Below are 19897 nucleotides of genomic sequence, written 5' to 3' on the forward strand. Positions count from 1 at the left end.
CAGACAATAAACAGTAACTCTGTAATATAACGCCATTGGCTCTGACAACAAGGTGAGTGAAGAAAGAGTATGATGGAGTTGAAGGGTGGACGATTTAGATAAAATGAGTAATTTACCCTCAAAATTAAGTTAAAATATCGGTGACAAAAAAACACTCACACAAAGGAAGCTATTGATATATTTTCTTTATGGAATAAGAGAACATCTTCTCTACCCTCCAACACTATTCCCATTCATCAAAGCCCAAATGAGCTCACCAGATTGAATTTAGGAGGCTTCTGACCTATTTCTATTTCTCCTCTCATAAATTCCACAAATCCACAGCTATGTAAATGGAGATGAATATTAGTTAAAACACTGACACTTCAGTGCAGAATACCAGTTCTGCCACTGTAATATTTACTTTTTTATTAATGAAACAGAGACCAAGATGCTAGTAATCATTCTTATTCTGAATACTCTGAAGAATACACATACTATAGCAAGTAAAAATGCAAAACCCACAGACAAAAGCTAAAATTACCGAAGTTTATATACATTCTGCAATGTTTTCAAAGGCAAAGTACTTATCAGATCACTTTCATTATCACTTCTATTTTTATCAGTCAGACATGTGATCAAGAGCCTGAGTACAGATTACCCCGGTACCATTTGTTAAAAAAAATTTCAGACACCACTAGGAATCAATTAAATATTTACAAGCATATATCAATTAAACGAGCATAAGTTGAACAATACTGTCTACAATGGCAAGAAGAAATGCGGTGACATTTAATTTACCCAAAGTTTCTTATTTCCTTATCTGTAAATATAGTAAGAGTAACCGCTTACCTTGCAGATGTGTTGAAAATATACGAATTAATGCCTGCAAGGCACATACCTAGTACACAGGAGCTAATCAGTAACCAACAGCTAACTATTATAAAAATATTAGGCAAGGTGAGTGGGCAAAACTTAGGTGCTGCCTAACCAATAACCCAGAAGCCTCACTTTGGGAAAAGCAAACAGCATGTACAGAGATACGGCAAATGCTAACAATTCAAAACTAGTGGAGAACTAGAAAACATCAACGCAAGCATCATTTTCATTGGGCATAATAAACTAGGTTTATGTGCAGTTAGGAGCTATACAAAAGGTCAGGGGCCAGGAGAGGAGACAAGGTGCCTGAAGAAAAAGGTGGTCCCGACTACTGAATCCTATTTTAATGAGAAGCAACAGGTTTCAGTATGGTACACTCTCTAGAAATCGATGCAGTTCTTTGATGATAAATCAAAGTTCTTAAGTCAGCTGCCAATATTAACATATTTTAATTTCATCAATTGGTAACAAGTCTGGGTTTTATTAAAACAGATACATAAAATTTCACAATATTTCAGCATCTAGTAAAATAATTTAAGAATGTCTGAAAAATCTACTTGTAAAACACTATCTAAGGAGTTACTTTACTACCTATTTTCATGATACAAAAGCTGTTACTATTTCAAAGGCACTGATTTAAACAGTGTTTGAAATTTAACAATACTTATTAAGAAAGCAGATATTCCATGGGGTATTTGAATTAATAATTATTCATCCTTAGTTCATCCTTATTCAACTATAGTTCACCATGCTCGGTAGAATCGACATCTACCATCTCCCCTAATTCAGAAAGTTCAGAGACCACTCTAAACTCTTTTCTTGCAAAATGCTACCTGTACTTGTCTTCCAATACCCAGAATTTTTCTTTTCTTTGGAACAAATAGTTTAAAATAGAAAAAAATATATTTTTATCAGATGTCAAAGGAACCTCCAAATGGATAAAAAAGAAATCAGAACTAGGTGTAATGGATGGACTTGAAGAGACTTTGTTGAGTTCTAGCAACTAGATTTGGAACTGTGTGCCTAGAACACGAGTGCTTCCCATTAAACATGCAGCCCAGAAAGGGCAAAAGCGAAGTTTAAAAAAGAGCCTCTCATTTCAATGACAACGACAAAAGAGTTCACCAAGAAAAATCGTTATTTTCTGAAAACAAATGAAACGAAAACTGGCAAAAATAACATGGGGACTAAAATACGATTGCTTATTAAAAATTAATGCTTGTATCTTTTTCATAGTAGGATCTGTAATTGTAGATGACAGAAAACTCTGAAATGCAAATGATCATCGTGCCCATTTTATAGCTAAGGAATCTATACTCAGAGAAGTTATGCAGTTTGCCCTAGCTGCAACCAGTCAGTGCCAGAACAAACACCAGATCACAATTTTGCATAACTCCGGACAACACGATATGGTCAGAAAACAGCACAAACTGTGAGATTACAGGCCTGTGTTTAAATCTTAACAACTTAGTATTTGTGTGACCCTAAGGCACACATATTCCATTTCTTCATTCCTAATTATGATGGAGAGTTATATAACCTATAGAATCAAAGTAAGTAAAGAAAAAACACTGTATGAAGTGAACTTTAGAGAGAAAGTTTTCAATAAGAAGTATTTACTACTATCTTTGTTGCTCACTCTATTGGAGCTAATTTTAAAACACTACAATTACTTCAGTCTTTCAAACCCACAGGATTTGGCAGCCATTTAAACACAAAGATCACCATGCAAATAAATACAAATGATCTACAAAGAGAAGCTATGAAGAAATTAATTATTAGGAATCACCCTTTCTGTCAACAATTCTCTGCTGGATTCCCTTACATACTTGGTAGTAGAATTTTATCTACTGCAAAGAAAATCAGACATTAGCTTCCTAAAATTTATCTTACTACAGAAACACTCGCCCAAGATAAACTAGCTAGAATTTCAAAACCACTGTTTATCCTATAATTTTGTGAAATCTAAAAAATTAAACATATCCCTCTCTCAGAATGATAAAAAGCAAAGGATTTTTGTTTGGATTATGTCATATAAATATATATGAGCATGATGTTTCACCTCAAAAAACAGCTTTAATTTGACAATACATATCAAAAGCCTAAATCCCCATTTAATTTGCTTGGAAAAAAAAATCCCCATCCAGGAATTTAGTCCATGGTAATAATCTGCAAAGGACTTGTGCAAAGGATATTTATTATTGTTATTTAAAACACCAAAATATTGCTAAGTTAAATATCAAATAATAATGGATTGATCAAAAGAAAGTAAGGGATATTCTTTGATGGATTTAAATGTAACCAATAAATGTTAATAACATGGGAAACTGTAAAAGCAGGATGCAAAACCATGTGAACAGAATATTCCCAATTTTATAAAAAAATCATTAAGTAATGCTAAAATGACAGGTACCAAGCATTAGTAATGGTTTCTTCTTCCATTAAAAAAATGTGATTTGTTTTTAAGTTTCCTTCTAATACACAATATTCAGCAATAGGTGTTATTCTAGTAAACAGGAGAAAACGGCCTCTTTAAAATAAAAAGACAGGCCTGGTCAATGTGGCTCAGTTGGGTAGAGCGTCATCCTGTAAACCAGAAGGTCCCAGATTCAATTCCCGGACAGAGCACAGGCCTGGGTTGCAGGTTCCCTCCCAGTAGAGACCTTGTGAGAGGCAACCAATCAACGTTTCTCACTCTCTTTCTCCCTTTCTGCTCCTCTAAGCATGTCTTCAGGTGAGGAAAAGTAAAATAATATAAAACATACTCAGTTTTGCATTTAATTATTCTTTTCCAACTCAATTTAAAAGTTAATACAATAAATTAAAACAGACATAACAGGTTTAAGATCTATATCCAACCTAGTAGATGTTATAACTTAGCAGTCTTAAGAACTGGTACCTCCCCTCTGGTAGCAAGCTACTTGTAAGAGAGACAGAAGTGATGTGAGAATGGTGCTTAGCAGTTAACTGCAATATTGCAAAAAGAAAATTTACTATCAGTATAATACTAACTTTGCCACTTGCTAATCATGTACCCTTAACTGGACAATTCTCTAAGCAATTTCCTCACATGTAAATTGTATAATATCATTATTTCAACTAGTTACAGTGACCAAGAACCTGATTCATAAATGGCATTAATAAAAATAGCTAAGTCTGAGCCTGAACTCATACAGACACGAGACAGAACTCACCTGTTCTCAGTGTTTCTCTAGTTGGACCAACATTTCCTTCTAATTACATAAAACTAAAGTTCACACTCACATGGGGTCAATTTTGTTAACATTTACCTGCTGCTGCCCTTGCTGAGCCTGGGGGGTGGTCTGCTGATTAGCAGAATTTGTGGCTGCAGCAGCCGCAGCAGCTTGCTGCTGAAACAGACTGGCAGGGTAGACTCCCCAGGGAGTGACTCCATAGTACTGGTGAGGGACCACAGCCGGGCCTAAAAACAGCAAGAGAAAGGGAGAAAAGTTTAGATGAGTAAGACTCATGTCTGGGTTTCCAAAGCCTACATCTGTCTCAGCAGATCCTACTGTAAAATACTAATTTAAAAATATGTTGATTCATTCTAGCTAATCATTCTTTTTTTTTTTTCAAATAAAAAATAGTATACATGATCCCTACACCAAAGTCTTCTAAAGTCAGAAATGTATTCCAGCCCTAGAGGAAGAAGCTAACAAAGGAGGAAACACTGGATATATCAAAATGGTGCCTAACTCATAGAAGCAGGAAGGGGTGGGTTTAAGAATATATGGAGGCATGGCTGGCCTGGGAACTGAAAGGTCACCAGTTCATTTCCCACTCAGGGCACAGGCCTGGGTTGTGGGCCAGGTCCCCAGTTAGGGGGTGTACGAGAGGCAACAGAGATCATGTATCTCTCATATATTACTGTTTTCCTCCCTCCCTCCCCCCTCTCTAAAATAAAAAAATAAAATAAAATAAAATAAAATAAATAAAATAAAATAAAATAAAATAAAATAAAATAAAATAAAGTAAAATAAAATAAAATAAAATAAAATAAAATAAAATGAATACATGGAGGAACTGGCCTTGGTCAGGAAGAAGGCAAAGGCATGCTTTTCCCCAAGAAAGAAAGGATATAGGAAAGATACAAAAAGAGTTTGTTGTCAGAAGGAAAATGAATGTAGAATCTGTATGCATAAAGTGATGGAAAAGAACAAAAAATTAGGTTGTACCCCACTTTCACTGGTAAGGATGGCACAGATGATGAATATGAACAGAGAGCCTGGTGCTTCATTAAGTCCAGAAGCACGAAAACCCACCAGTCTTCTGAGAACAAACCCAGACAGATACTCCACTGAACCTCCACTGCTCAGTTTCTAAGAGGCTTAGTTTTCCTATTTCTATTTTTCAAATGTCACAAAAGGCACTCAACACAACTACAGTCAGACATCAATATATGAAATCTTAAATTTAAGTCAAAGTTGAAAACAAATAAAAACAAAAAATAAGACTTCCGACCAAGATGGAGGCATAAGTAGACACACTGTGCCTCCTCGCACAACCAAAGGAAGGACAACAACAATTCAGAAACAAGAAACAACCAGAACTGACAGAAAACCAAACTGTATGGAAGTCCGACAACCAAGAAGTTAAAGAAGACACATCCATCCAGACAGTAGGAGGGGCGGAGACAGGCAGCCAGGCAGAGAGGACTCACAGAAATGCGGCGGCTGGCAGAGCCAGCGAGGTGGCGGATTGTGGAGCAGGGAGCGCAAGGCTGCAGCTAGCTAGCAAGGCAGTAGCGGGTGGACTGGCTAGGCGGCAGATTGCAGACTGATCGGTCCCACTTTGCACGCAAATAAACCAGGAGAGACAAATGGGGAGAGGGACGGACCGCGCAACCCAGGGCTCCACGTGGGGAAATAAAGCCTCAAACCACTAGGAGTGAAAACACCTGGGGGTGGGGGAGGGGACGTTGAAGCAGCAGTGGGAGAAACTCCCAGCCTCACAGAAGAATTCGTTGGAGAGACTCACGGGGTCCTAGAATGGACACAAACCCACCCACCCAGGAATCAGCACCAGAAGGGCCCAGTTTAATTGTGGGTATCGGGGGAAGTGACTGAAATCCGGCAGAGAGCAGAGCAAGTGCCATTGTTCCAACTCAGACCCCTCCCCCACACAAAGCATCACAAAGCAGCGAGTGGTTTGCCCCGCCCAGGTGAACACCTAAGGCCCCGCCCCTCATTACGTAACAGGCACGTCAAGACCAAAAAAAAAAAAAAAAGGCCCAAATGGAAGAACAGATCAAAGCTACAGAAAAAATACAACTAAGCGATGAAGAGATAGCCAACCTACCAGATGCACAGTTCAAAACACTGGTAATCAGGATGCTTACAGAATTGGCTGAATTTGGTCACAAATTAGATGAAGAAAAATGGAGGCTACACTAAGTGAAATAAAGGAAAATGTACAGGGAACCAATAGTGATGGGAAGGAAACTGGGACTCATAACAATAGAGTGGACCAGAAGGAAGAAAGAAGCATCCAACCAGAAAAGAATGCAGAAACAAGAATTCAAAAAAATAAGGAGAGGCTTAGGAACCTCCAGGACAACTTTAAGTGTTCCAACATCCAAATTATAGGGGTACCAATAGGAGAAGAGGAAGAGCAACAAATGGAAAACTTTTTGAACAAATAATAAAGGAGAACTTCCCCAATCTGGCAAAGGAAATAAACTTCCAGGAAGTCCAAGAAGCTCAGAGAGTCCCAAAGAAGTTGGACCCAAGGAGGAACACACCAAGGCACATCATAATTACATTAGCCAAGATTAAAATGAAGGAGAGAATCCTAGAAGCAGCAAGAGAAAAGGAGACAGTTACCTCCAAAGGAGTTCCCATAAGACTATTAACTGATTTCTCAAAAGAAACCTTTCAGCTAAGAAGGGGCTGGAAAGAAGTATTCCAAGTCATGAAAGGCAAGGACCTACATCCAAGATAGCTCTATCCAGCAAAGCTTTCATTTAGAATGGAAAGGCAGATAAAGTGCTTCTCAGATAAGGTCAAGTTAAAGGAGTTCATCATCACCGAGCCCTTATTATATGAAATGTTAAAGGGATTTATCTAAGAAAAAGAAGATAAAAAATATGAACAGTAAAATGACAGGAAACTCATGGTTATTAACAACCACACCTAAAACAAAAACAAAAACAAACTAAGCAAATAACTAGAACAGTAAGAGAAACACAGAAATGGAGATCACATGGAGAGCTATCAACAGGGGAGGGGGAGAGAGGGGGAAAAGGTACAGAGAATAAGTAGCATAGATGGTAGGTAGAAAACAGAATGGAGGAGAGTAAGAATAGTATAGGAAATGTAGAAGCCAAAGAACTTATGTGTATGACCCATGGACATGCACTAAAGGGGGGAATGTGCAGGTGGGAGGGGAGTGAAGGGGGGAAAATGGGACAACTGTAATAGTATAATCAATAAAATATATTAAAAAAAAAATATATATATATATATATATAAAACTTCTTACAGACCTCCTCAGTATCCTAAATACAACTAGGCTTTCTGCTTTAAACTAAATGATCAGTCTACCTTCTTTCACAACTGCTGCAGCCACAGTCTTTGCCCCAGAGTAGGCAATAGACTACTCTGTTGTCTAAGTGAGCTATGCAGGCAGCAACCTGGATGTGGGAAAAATCTAAACCACTGAATTTTCTTCTTTTTAAAAAAATATTTATTTATTTTTAGAGAGGAGAAGGGAGGGAGGAAGAGAGAGAGAAATATCAATGTGTGGTTGCCCCTCGCATGCCCCCTACTGAGGACCTGGCTGCAACCCAGACTGGCAACCCATGTGCCCTAGACTGGGAATGGAACCGACAGCCCTTTGGTTGACAGGCCAGCACTGAATCCACTGAGCCACACCAGCCAGGGCTAAACCACAGAATTTTCTAAAGCAGGTAGCAAGAAATATCAAGGCTGCCTACCTGGCCAACCAAGACAAAGACTCAAAGCCAGCTCCTCAAATCTGCTGAAACACATCTCCAATTAGAACTTCCTTAAAGAACAGTTTAAAATATTTACAACTTGATTAGTAACCACACCTTACAAGAGTTCCAAAGAGCTGTGTCAAAGATAGCTATTCTGACATTAACCCTATAGCAATACATACTTCATTAATAGGCATAATAAATTGGTACATGTTTTCTGTTTCACGTTAAGCTTCCAAAACACACGCAAGTCAAATTATGTTGCCCTGACATTTCTAATTTGGCATTTTCTTACTGGTGGGCTTGGCCAAGAACAAGAAGCACTGTTTATAAAGCACTGTTTATAATGGTGCCCCACTGTGAAATACCACATCTGCCTACAAAAGACACGTTATAGTTGAGTTATATTATTATAAAAAGCAAATGGGTTAAAACAGTTTTTATCAAAAGCCATACCTCCAAGATAAAGAGAGTGACTGGCTCCCAAACTCATCTGGTTTATAAAGAAAAGTGGTTTTGGGCACTTGAAGAAAAGAATGACCTGGCTGGCATAGCTCAGTGGATTGAGCGCGGGCTGGGAACCACAGTGTCCCAGGTTCGATTTCCAGCCAGGGTACATTCCTGGGTTGCAGGCCATAATCCCCAGCAACCGCACATTGATGTCTCTCTCTCTCTCTCTCTCTCTCTCTCTCTCTCTCCCCCCCTCCCTCCCTTCCCTCTCTAAAATAAATAAATAAAATATTAAAAAAAAAAAAAAAGAATGAAAGAAGAAACACTATAAAGACCCTACCTGTGCCTTAGTTTCCTCACATGCAAAATGGGTGTAACAGGTGTTAGGGTGTTGCCACATCTACCTTGAAAGGTAGGTTGCAACCTGCAATGATATTCCCAAGGCTCCCCCAAAAGCCAACAAAGCAAACTGCTATTGGGCACAGATTGTTGTTACCATAAGCATTTAAACTATCCTCTATATGTTTTCTTTAACTGACATTCCTCCTACTTTCCCTGCTCTTATGGCCCATGAATGCATTTAGGAAAACATCCCAGGTACATCATTACTTGAGATTGACTCATCAGGGTGCTTGTTTCAATTCCTGCATGATTAACACTCCATAAGAATATGCAGTTTCACAGTTTAGGTATTTAACAGTCCAGCTCTGCATGAAAGCACTTAAGTCATTCTTAATCTGGTTCAGCTAATGAGCACAAAAAGCAAGATTCTTAACACCAAACTGTGATCTTGAGAACAGCATGTCAGGGAGAACTTAGACAATTTCTCTGTTTCAAATAACGTATAGTAAGTTAGTAGAGGAAAGTACAGAAAAGAGAATTTAAGATAACAGATATATTTTAGGTTGGCCAAAAAGTTCGTTTAGACTTTTTCCGTACTGTGGCTCTAGTAGTGTTTAGTTGTCTTTAACTTCATTCGAAGCAATTTTGTTAGATTGTATTACAACAGCTATCATATCAGCATGCATAAAAAAAAATCAAAATTCGAGAATTTTTGTACAGCCATTTTAATACTGAAGAGGAAGAAGATATGCCACATTTTCCAAGTATAATGCTTTGTTATTTCCAGAAAGATAAAAACACAACTGAAACACAAAAAAAGGTTTGTGCAGTGTATGGAGAAGGTGCTGTGACTGAATGAATGTGTAAGAAGTGGTTTGAGAAGTTGCTTGGTACGACTAACATTCTGGCCAAGTAGTTCTTTGCTGTGAGGCTGTCTTGTGCACGAGGAGATGTTTAGCAGCACCCCTGGCCTGTATCAATTAGAAGTCAATAGAGGGGGATAGCCGACATACTCAAAACTTCCAAATCAATCAAGTTATGGGTGAAAAGGAAAACTGTGTCTTTTATTTTACGGAGCACACTCAACAGACTTTTTTGGCCAACCCAATAGTATGGTGAAGTGCGTACATGAGCTTTGAGTCAGAGGTGGTTCAAACCCCCAACTCTGCATTTAAATTATGTGATCTCAAACAAGACACCTCTCTGAGCCGCAAATCCCTAACCTATGTAATTATCACGTAGCAATCCACGCAACAAAATCATTCAGCATAAGGCCTGGCAAATAGTTAATAAGGATTCAATAAATATTGATGGTAGTTTGCAAAGATCATTCTTTAGGAAGCGGTTTCTATTTCTCCCCCAAAGGCCGAGGGTCAGCAGGGGAACTACACTACACATTTCCACTACATCCCATGCTAAAATGTGAACAATTCTAAATAAAATAATGTGCACTTCTATACTGCATTTGAGGTCATAATGACAAATCACATGCTCTACAATAAGTGAAATCTTAAAATAATATTTAGTCATGATTAATAGTATGATTTGGATATGTTCCCAAAGAATACTCTGGAAGACATTTCGTTTACCCAAATGCTGAATCCAATCTACCACACGTTTATGACCCCGCTACGACAGCAACAGCTATGCCAGAGTAAAATAATCCAAGTGCCTGCCTTTGAAAGAGTTTAGTGTCAAGGCAGGGAAAACACCCATGTATATATACACAAGCAAATATATACAAAATAGTAAGTAAGAGAGAAAAAAATAGGAAAGGGTTAGCAGTGGAAGGTTTTTTAGAGGTGGCAACGCCAGCTAAGGAGCTTCCAGGTACAGAGCAGGAAGAGTTTACTCGGGAGACCACAGTGTCCAAAGACACAGAGACCTAAACCCACCGTCGTATTTACAATAAGCTCAAATCAGTGTAGCACTGCTAGAATGCATGTTGTGAGCTAATACTAGCCCGACTTGGTCACCTCATTAACAATATGGATTCCAAAGAACCAACCATCACCACCACCCAAGTAGGTTACAATAATCAGCCATGTTTGATAACCACTGTATGCAACATTGGGGTACGTAAGACAGAAAGCAATGAAGGGTTTAAACAGAAGAGCAAAGGATAAGGTTTGTGCTTCAGATAGTTTTTGTGAACAATTTTTGGAGGCAGAGGAGGGGGAAGATGTAAGGAAATTTGGAATATGTAGAACAACTGCAAACGTCTAGGTAAAGCATGTAAGGACCTGAACTTTGATAGACTACAGATAGTAAAAAGACATGGGCAAGTGGAGAAATTCCCAAAATTTATATAAGCAACTGGTGGTGGTGGCTTCATGGATCAAAAACACCTGTATAGGGGGTGGCTGATTTACTTTGCCTTCAGTTTGCCTTTAGACATATTCAAGTCTAAAATTACAGCTGAGCAGAGCTACCCAGCTGGCAGGTAGATGGCACCAGAAGTCAGGAAAAATCCCCACTGGAGACACAGATTTGTGAAAGAGTACAAAGAACACAGGCCCCATACAAACGACACTGAGCAGGTGAGAAAACCCAGCATGCAGCAGAACGTCTCACCTAGCGTCGCTGCCGCAGCCAATCCAGCTGTGTAGGGATCCGTCCCTGGGGGAGCAGCGCTGATGATGTATGGATTGGGGACAAATGCCGCAGGAGCTAAACCTGCTGAAAACATACCTGTCAGTAAAAACAAACTTGACTAAAACTGCAGCCCTACCAAATACCTACTCAGTTTGACTATTCATTCCAGGCTGTAAGTGAGGCGAAAAAAGAGAAAGAGGGGAAAAAAAAAGAAGATAGGGTAGGTTGAAACTAAAGAAAAAAAATTTTAAATAAATAAGCTGTATACTAAAGATTATGATGACAATTATCTTTTGTCTATTTTTTACCTTTGCTAAAACATTACAATTAAAACTGCTTGCAATTTTAAATTCAGCACAATTTCTAAAAGAGAATTAAAATTATAACAAGCTAAAGCAAGGAATTAAAAAGACACTATAATAGGATGAAAGGAAGGACTTATTTCCATTTATAACAATTTTCCAGTTTTTCTGAAATAAAATATAGGAGTATTTATAAAGAAAACCATCTACAAGTATAAAATCCCAAACCCAGACAGAAGCCTCTCTGTGCCTGGCCTTCACACATCTGGGTTGGAAGCCAGTCTTTCTCCCGCAGCACACCACAATCCGTGATTGGCAATCTCCTTTCTATACAATCATATCATTTTAACACATTAGAAAAAAAACAAACAAAACTTCTACTTGTTCTTGTAACATAGCACTTAGTTTCAGAGACCTTAAAAAGGTCGTGGGTGGAGAGCATCTAGGCCAGGAGTGTCAAACTCATTTCCACCGGGGGCCATATCAGCCTCCTGGTTGCCTTCAAAGGCCAAATTAATTTTAGGACTGTATAAATGTAACTACTCCTTAACTGTTAAGGAGCTGAAATTACATTTGGCCCTTTGAAGGCAACCGTGAGGCTGGCATGGCCCCCAGTGAGAATGAGTTTGACGCCCCTGGCCTAGGCAGTTAGACAAAAATATGCACGGCAAATCAACTGCTATAGAAAAAAGGCAAAGCTACTTTAAAAACAAGTAATTATATGGAATGCTTTTAAAATAAATGCCACTAGGAAAATGGATTTATAAGCACTACTGCTTAATAAGAGAGGTTGATACTATTCACAGTCTATACAGCCCCAGCATGGACAAAACTATTGTTATTGAATAGATTTCATCCAATCTTACCAACAGAGTTGACGCTAGTCACCACAACAGTAAACACTTTAAATCCAAAAGAGCCGAGGTAGGGCACGAATAGCTAGACATTAAGAAATCTCATCAGCTGAGGTCTGAAAGGTATGCCAAAAATAAAGAATGCAGCTCGAGACAACTGGACGAGAGGACTAAGCCATTCACTCTGAGGGATTTGTCTGAACCCCGGACCCTAAAATGGTAGCCACACTGAAAAAGAAGGAGTGGCAGGCGTAAGGACTTACCAATGTGAGGCTGATGGGCAGCTGCCAGTGCGTACTGCTGCTGCTGGGCAGCTGTCAACTGCTGGACAGCAAGCGCATTGGGTCTTTGGAACAGCTGAGGTCAGAAAAAGACAAGGTGACGTTAGAGAAACTATTTCATGAATTGTTTAAAAATCTCTCTGAATAAAAATTTCTATACACCCCATTAAGGCATGATACTTGAAACAAAAATGTTCTCACGCTCTCCTCTTTTCACATGGTATCGCAATGCTTTGTATTTCTGTTCCCTCCTTCTTTACCTCAGTTTGATGTGTCCAGCCCCAACATGCTGACGTTACAGATCGTATGTCCCTGAACCACATGCACGCATGCAAGTGCCCTACTGTTTGTCAACAGGTCTGAGGGGCTGCCCGAGCCAAGGCACACAAAAAGGAAACAGGGACACTGCGACATAACTCCCACACTGCCCTTAGTGCTGTCATCTCCCTTCATTTCTTTTCAGACCCCCACACAAACTCTGAGTTAAACCTCTCCTACTCATATTTTGGAAAGCAAAATGAAAAGTATTTATTTTGTCCTCTGGCTGCCTCTTCCCAGGGAACTGATATTGGATACCTTCTTCGACTAATGGCTTATCATAATGAGTAAACTGAACAACTGCCCCACTTTTGGGGGCTCCTGAATTTCCGGGATACCTATTCTTTATATGTAGGAACAGCTGCTACTAACAAAACGTGGATTATGAGCTCAGACCTAACACACTTCTTAGTTCCCACAAAAAGAAAAGGAATTCAAAGAGTCTTAATACAAAGTCAATCATTTACTCATTCATTCCAAAAATATTTATGAAACAAATAACCTACTAGGCACTGTGCAAGGAACTAGGGATATAACAATAAATCAAATGTTCACACACTTCAGCATGAATAGTACTGGTACAAAGACAGGGGATGCCAGTGATCTGATTCGAGTGGCCTAACAAGCCTCCTTGTGCAGCCATTCTGAAGACACCTTTGTTTGCTGGAATTGGAGTGAGAGCACTTACTGAAGGGGCCTCCCTAGAAAGCACGTTCAATCTACCTGCTTTTTATAAAGTGTTTTTCAACAGCTCAGCAGACATCACTGGATGATATATGAGACCCTATGGAGCATGAATTGCAGATGTTCTTGTAAAGAGATCTGATTATTTCAGACATTAGGAGATAATGACATTCCACCAACTTAACTTTCAATGGAAAGACCTGATCCTATGATTTGGCTATCTTTTATGCCTCAAATAATGAGTAGCCTGATTTTAAATAAAAACAAGGGTGAATTTTGAACATACTCACCAACTTCCCCTCTTACCTCTCTTTCTCTCTATTTATCTTTCTAAATCCCAGAGTAAAAAGTTAGTCTTTGCTTTTATAATATGAATGTCAAAAATAACCATGCAAAGCCATGGTCAGGTGCTCAGGTGGTAGGAAAGTTACCCTATACACCAGAAGGCTGTAGGTTAGTCCTGACAGTTTTGTGGCTCATTTGTTTGGGTGTCATCCTGCAAAGCATGAGGTCGACAGTTCGACTGTGGGTCAGGGCACATGCCTGGATTGCAGGCCTGGGCCCCAGTTGGGGCACATGCAAGAGGAAATAGATCATGGTTTCTCTCCTTCTCTTTCTCCCTCTTCTCCCCTCTCTCTAAAAATAAATAAATAAAATCTTTAAAAAGGCTTCTAAAAGTAAAGCAATAGGCAACATTTAAAAAGAAAAAAAGGTTACAGGTTCGATCCCCAGTTGGGGCATACACTACCGTGACAGCTGATTGATATTTCCCTCTCACATCAATGTCTCTTTCTCCCCACCCCCCTTAAAATCTATGAACATATCCTCTAGTGAGGATCTCAAAATATAGTAATAATAATGACAATGTAGAGATTTCAAAAATACTTTGGCTGTTTTTCAAAGGTTAAAGAAGAAATATTTCATTTATGATGCTGGTAAAAAGATAACAGTACTTTACAGACATTGATTAAATCCTGAGTCTTCAGAAGAAATACTGGAGTATATCAACAAACATACTAAAACAATTGTTCGTCCCCAGGAATGGAGCCAGTCAGTACCATGGGGTCACTGTGATCTTGGGTTTTTGCCAGGTTGGTGTCATATTTCTGTTTTATCTGAAGGACAGTCTCATACAACTCCCACCAACAGGAAGCAGTCTACCCAAGAGGGGCAGCCAGGAGGCAGAAAGCAAGTAAAATTGTGGGAAGTTGATTTTTTAATTTTTTGAAGGCTATAAAAATACCTCATAGTTCCACTAAATACTGTCTATTCAGTGGGACTCCGGAATTTTCCTAGCCTAAAACATTTTGAAATATTTACCATCTGAGACATTGTTCATGGCTAACCTCTTTCCTCCACCCTGCTGTAAACAAAGTAATTCAATTCATTCAGCAAACATTTTTTTGAGCACATTATTAGCTAGACACTGTGACATAGGAAATAGAAATGGTCCATGCAGAATATATATCTTCAGGGTATCTCTTTTTAAAAAAAGACTTTATTTATTTTTTAGACAGCAGGGAGGGGAGGGAGAAAGAGAAACATCAGTGTGTGGTTGCCTCTCACGCACCCCTTACTGGGGACCTGGCCCCACAACCCAGGCATGTGCCTTAACTAGGAATAGAACCAGTAACCCTTTGATTTGCAGGCTGGCACTCAATCCACTGAACACCCAGCTGGGGCGGCTTTCTTGATTTATTAGCCAAAAACCATACCCCAATGCCATTCATATGACTTCTCAATTCATATTTTTAACATTACATGTAACTCATTTTTATACACACACACACACGTATGTATGTATGTATGTATTGTAATGTTAAATACAGTGTGTGAATACCATGAAAGTAATAATTCCACATAACATGAGTTAGTGGTTCTACCCACCATGTTACCATACTTTGAGAGTAAGGAAACATTACTTTTCACTTAAAAAACACAGGCCCTACAAGAATTCCCATATATCCTGTATTTGAGGGTTGATTAATATATTTCAGATGGTTATGGTGACCAGAGAAGGAATTATTTTTTTAGTGCGTTTCATAGTAAACAATTAACAAAAGTAAATTATGCATCTAGAGCAGGCAGATCTGATTACAGATTACAGTAATTCTGGTGTTCTCTTTATGTAAATTGTCTAATATGAACTGGAAATACAGGGTAATCAAAACAAAATTAGGTAATTGGCAAGTGATGGATTCCAAAGGTTCCTAAAAAACTCACACAAATGCCATCTGCTGGGCAAAGCACAGAACTCTGTAAACATTTTCATGATTTTCACAAAGTGTGCTAGTCATAACTGAGAAACACAATACTGTGAGATTTGGAGAAAATGTTTAATTTAAGGTTGGTATAATGATAAATGTGCCACTATTGATTATAATTTATTTGGGTAGAATTCATACGCTGTTCAAGAGAATGCAGAGAAAAATACATCAGCTATTTGAAGATTTGAGAACTACACAAGCAAGCTGGTTTGACTCCCTTCTCTACCACTGTATGACCTTACAAAAGACCCTTGTGGGGGTTTTATTCCAGGAAAAAAAAATCTGAGCACTCAAAAACACCCAACATAGTGACCGACATATAGCTGGCATCATATAAAATATAGCTATTACTACTGTTATCAATAATTGTTGAGTTTTCAGAATATGGAATAGTATTTACATATGGAGTTGGCAAATGTAAAAGACTATCTCCCTAGGCCCCCTGCCCTCAATAAAATATACTGCCAGCCCTGGCTTTTTCACCAGTTTAAGGCTACATCCACAATGGATAAGGCATAGAAGCAGAGTCTGGGGCCAGAAAGCCTAGATTCATATCTCAGCTCCACCACTAACTTTCTCTGTGACTTTGTGCAAACTAATCTCTCTGAGCCTTGCTCTCCTCCTCTAATAGAGACAATAAAGAGATGAATAACTCATAAAGTTGTTGTATTAACGTTAACGCATGTGAAGAACATACAATAGTCTTTTGTGTGTGATGAGCACCCCCACACAAACATAATGCTTCTGTGATTACCTCTTACAGTTTCTCCCCCAACAAAGGAAGCCCAGGAATGGGGGAAATAGAGGGTAAGACTCTCAGAGCCAATGTCAAAGTCAAAATCCCACTGAGGTCATGAGCACCAATTGTTCTCCGCCGGTCACAAAGATAACATGGAGGAAAAACATTTTTTGTTGTTGTTGATAAGTACTGTTTTACAGTATCTCCATGCAGAAAAAAGACTATGAATGCAGCTGAATTTGAAGGTGAAACGACTCCACATATTGAAAGGCTTTGTGTTTCTAGTACCAGGTCCGAAAGAAACAGCCTGGAGCTAGAAACCAAAACATACACTTGCATAACTTACACTACATGACCTTCAATAAGTCTTTTAGCTTCATGATGTCTTAATTTTCTTACCTGTGAAAATAAAATAGCTGCCCTATTTCATGGAGCTGTTGTCAGGATTCATAGAGAAAAGCCCTTTGAAACACCGAAAGTACCATATTTCACTGTGTATAATGCACTCCCGTGTATAATGTGCACCCATGTTTTTGGCCCAAACTTTCAGAAAAGTATCTTTTGTTTTAATTCAATTTTTTATTTATTTATTTTAGATACTTGTTTTTTTGTATTATAAAGGAGTTTCAGCATGTTATGGTACAAGAGATTTTATGTAACAATTACAAAACATAAGAACAGATACAAGGTAATTCAGGTACTATCCATGTATAATGTGCATCCTTATTTTTCCCTCAAAAATTTGGGCAAAAAGGTGCACATTAATATGTGACAAAATACAGTAATACATCAATGGTGGGACCATAAATTTTTAATGAAAGGATATATTGGAGCCTGTCCTCAGAACACGAAATCTGTAGAAGTCTGCTTTAAAAGCTTCTGGGTCAAAATCCACTCTTGACCAGGTTATTTGACCTGTTTAGCACTTAACCAGGTTAAATGACCAACTAGTGATTACAATGATTTCTGGTTTAACAGGTACATACAAACCATGCTGCTGAATTTTTTAAAAAGAAACTTCTTTATATTTCTTTAACAGATGAAGAATTTCATTCCATAATAAACAATGTCTAAATAAGGGGGGAGGAAGCCATATCCTTCTTTCAAGTAAATTAGTACATCTTTTGAAAAAGATCACATAAAATTTCAACAAAGTCAAATAACAGTAAAGGTAAGCTTCAATCAACCAAACTGGTAGCTAATGTGAGCATTTTAACAGTGATTATACACAACACTAATAGAGTAATTCTCTCGCTTGTAAAATGAAAAACAAGCCAAGAATATTAAATTCCTATATTAAAACTATGCACACAATTGGCCTCATAAGAATGAGGATTTAATCATTACCACACTTTTAAAAGCAGTGCATGCCAATTTCCTCTCCCATCTGACTAGGGTCATGAAGAAATAAATACAGTATATTTCAATTATGACTTTCAGAGTATTTTTATGTTAAAATTCATGCTTAACAGGTAAGAGTTTTAGTACATTAGTATGCAATTTTGTAAAACATGCTATATTAGGCTATTTTTAGATTAAATGAATTCTAAATAAAGAATATCAACAATTAATGTGATTACTCTATAATGACATAATCCTGGCTTTGGTTTCTGCTATCCAGGATTATAATTTAATGAAACCTAGTAATAATTTTTGAAAATATATTTTGTAAATATAATAGGTATATAACTTGTTATCAACGTTTAAAAAAAAAAAAAGGCCCTGGCCAGGTAACTCAGTTAGAGTGTCATCCTGTTACACCAAGGTTGCAGGTTCGATCCCTGGTCAGAGCATATACAAGAATCAACCAATGAATGCATAAATAAGTGAAACAACAAAGTAATGCTTCTCTCTCTCTCTCTCTCTCTCTCTCTCTCTCTCCCTCTCTCATCAATAAACACTTTTAAAAAATAAGAAAGTAAAAAACACATTGCTCAAACATCATAACACAAAATGGTGCTAAACACTACGAACTGTTCACTATGTTTTCCAGAATTGAGGAGAAGAAAATATGGGGGGAAATGTGAGCAAAAAGGGAGAATGTTCCAGAAATATAAATGAGCATTTCAAACTACCCTGAATTAGGGCTTTTAACCCCAAATCTTGGTACTTGGGATAGGTAAAATTATCTTTATTTTAACAAAATTTAGTGTGTCCTTCAATTATGATTATAAGCAACAAACCACATTGTCATCTGTGATAAAGAAATCACGTTTTCATGTTACTTGTAACTGTTAAGACATCTGAAAATCTTGTTTATGCTCCTTAAGATAGCAAGTCCACCTAACTCTATTTCATGCATCATATGATAAGGCACATACATCATTAAATTTTTCATTAAAGACTTCCTCTGTAACCCTACTTACACTCTACATTTTAAAACATTACTCTGAGAATTCAGTCCACAGATCTCACATAACTGCCAAGGGGTTCATAGTACAAAAAAGGAATCCCTACTCTAAATAAACATAGACAAGTTAAGTTTAAGATTAACAGACAAGTACCATTAAGTTTGTAATGAACTACATGAAAATCACCTTTTCTGTACTTTGAGACTGTTCTATATTATTTATATATCTCAATATAAGCTACTATTAACAGTTTTGAAACCAACTTACCCCACTAAATCAAAACACTGATTTAAAGTAAATAAGACAGACCCCCTCAAAAAATCACAAATAAAGCTACCATACAAACTGTAGCAAATTGCTCAAGACTAAAAACAAATAGGTTTAGATACCCATTTAAGAAAGCCACAGTAAAAAGGACAGAATGTTCAAAAATATGTGTGTCACACTAGGTATCTGGTCCAAAGCTCACAATCATTAATACTTTCTGGGACGTAGGGCTGACTCGGAAGGCCTCTGTGACCAGATAGATACCTGTGTCTCCTTTTCCCCTTCCACACATATTGTGCTGGCCAGAAAGCCTGTTTAGTTTTTTCTATAAAAGAATGATCTTTGCTAACTAACATTAATATTTACTGAACCCTTATTAACTATTTGCCAGACCTTATACTGAGTGCTTCTGTTTTGTGAGTTACTGAGTGATGATTTTACAGGTTAGGAATTTGGGGCTCAGCGAGCTGTCTTGTCTGAGATCACACAGTTTAAATGAAGAGTTGGGAGTTTGAACCAGCTCTGACTCAAAGCCCATGCATGCACTTCACTATACTAGTCTGTTCAGTAGTTTCCACAACATAAAAGACACAGTTTCCCTTTTCACCCATAACTTGATTGATTTGGATAT

The 19897-nt window shown here is 38.0% G+C and overlaps 1 protein-coding gene across 11 annotated transcripts in view; it reads right to left on the bottom strand.

The window, feature by feature from the left end:
* PUM1 (pumilio RNA binding family member 1) overlaps positions 1 to 19897 on the bottom strand; it is a 124262-nt gene that overhangs the window by 37707 nt on the left and 66658 nt on the right. For 5 of the 11 annotated variants that reach the window (XM_045858623.1, XM_045858617.1, XM_045858625.1 and 2 more), the window contains 3 exons: positions 12623 to 12716; positions 11183 to 11299; positions 4149 to 4300 (listed from right to left, as the gene is read on the bottom strand). In XM_045858623.1, the coding sequence (XP_045714579.1) occupies positions 4149 to 4300; positions 11183 to 11299; positions 12623 to 12716 (363 nt within the window). The remainder of the gene's footprint in view (positions 1 to 4148; positions 4301 to 11182; positions 11300 to 12622; positions 12717 to 19897) is intronic. The other 6 variants (XM_045858624.1, XM_045858627.1, XM_045858622.1 and 3 more) reach the window with 2 other exon arrangements.

This window comes from Phyllostomus hastatus, unplaced genomic scaffold, assembly GCF_019186645.2.
Source record: "Phyllostomus hastatus isolate PE091 unplaced genomic scaffold, TTU_PhHast_1.1 phas_scaffold_182, whole genome shotgun sequence".
Taxonomy (NCBI): Eukaryota; Metazoa; Chordata; class Mammalia; order Chiroptera; family Phyllostomidae; genus Phyllostomus; species Phyllostomus hastatus.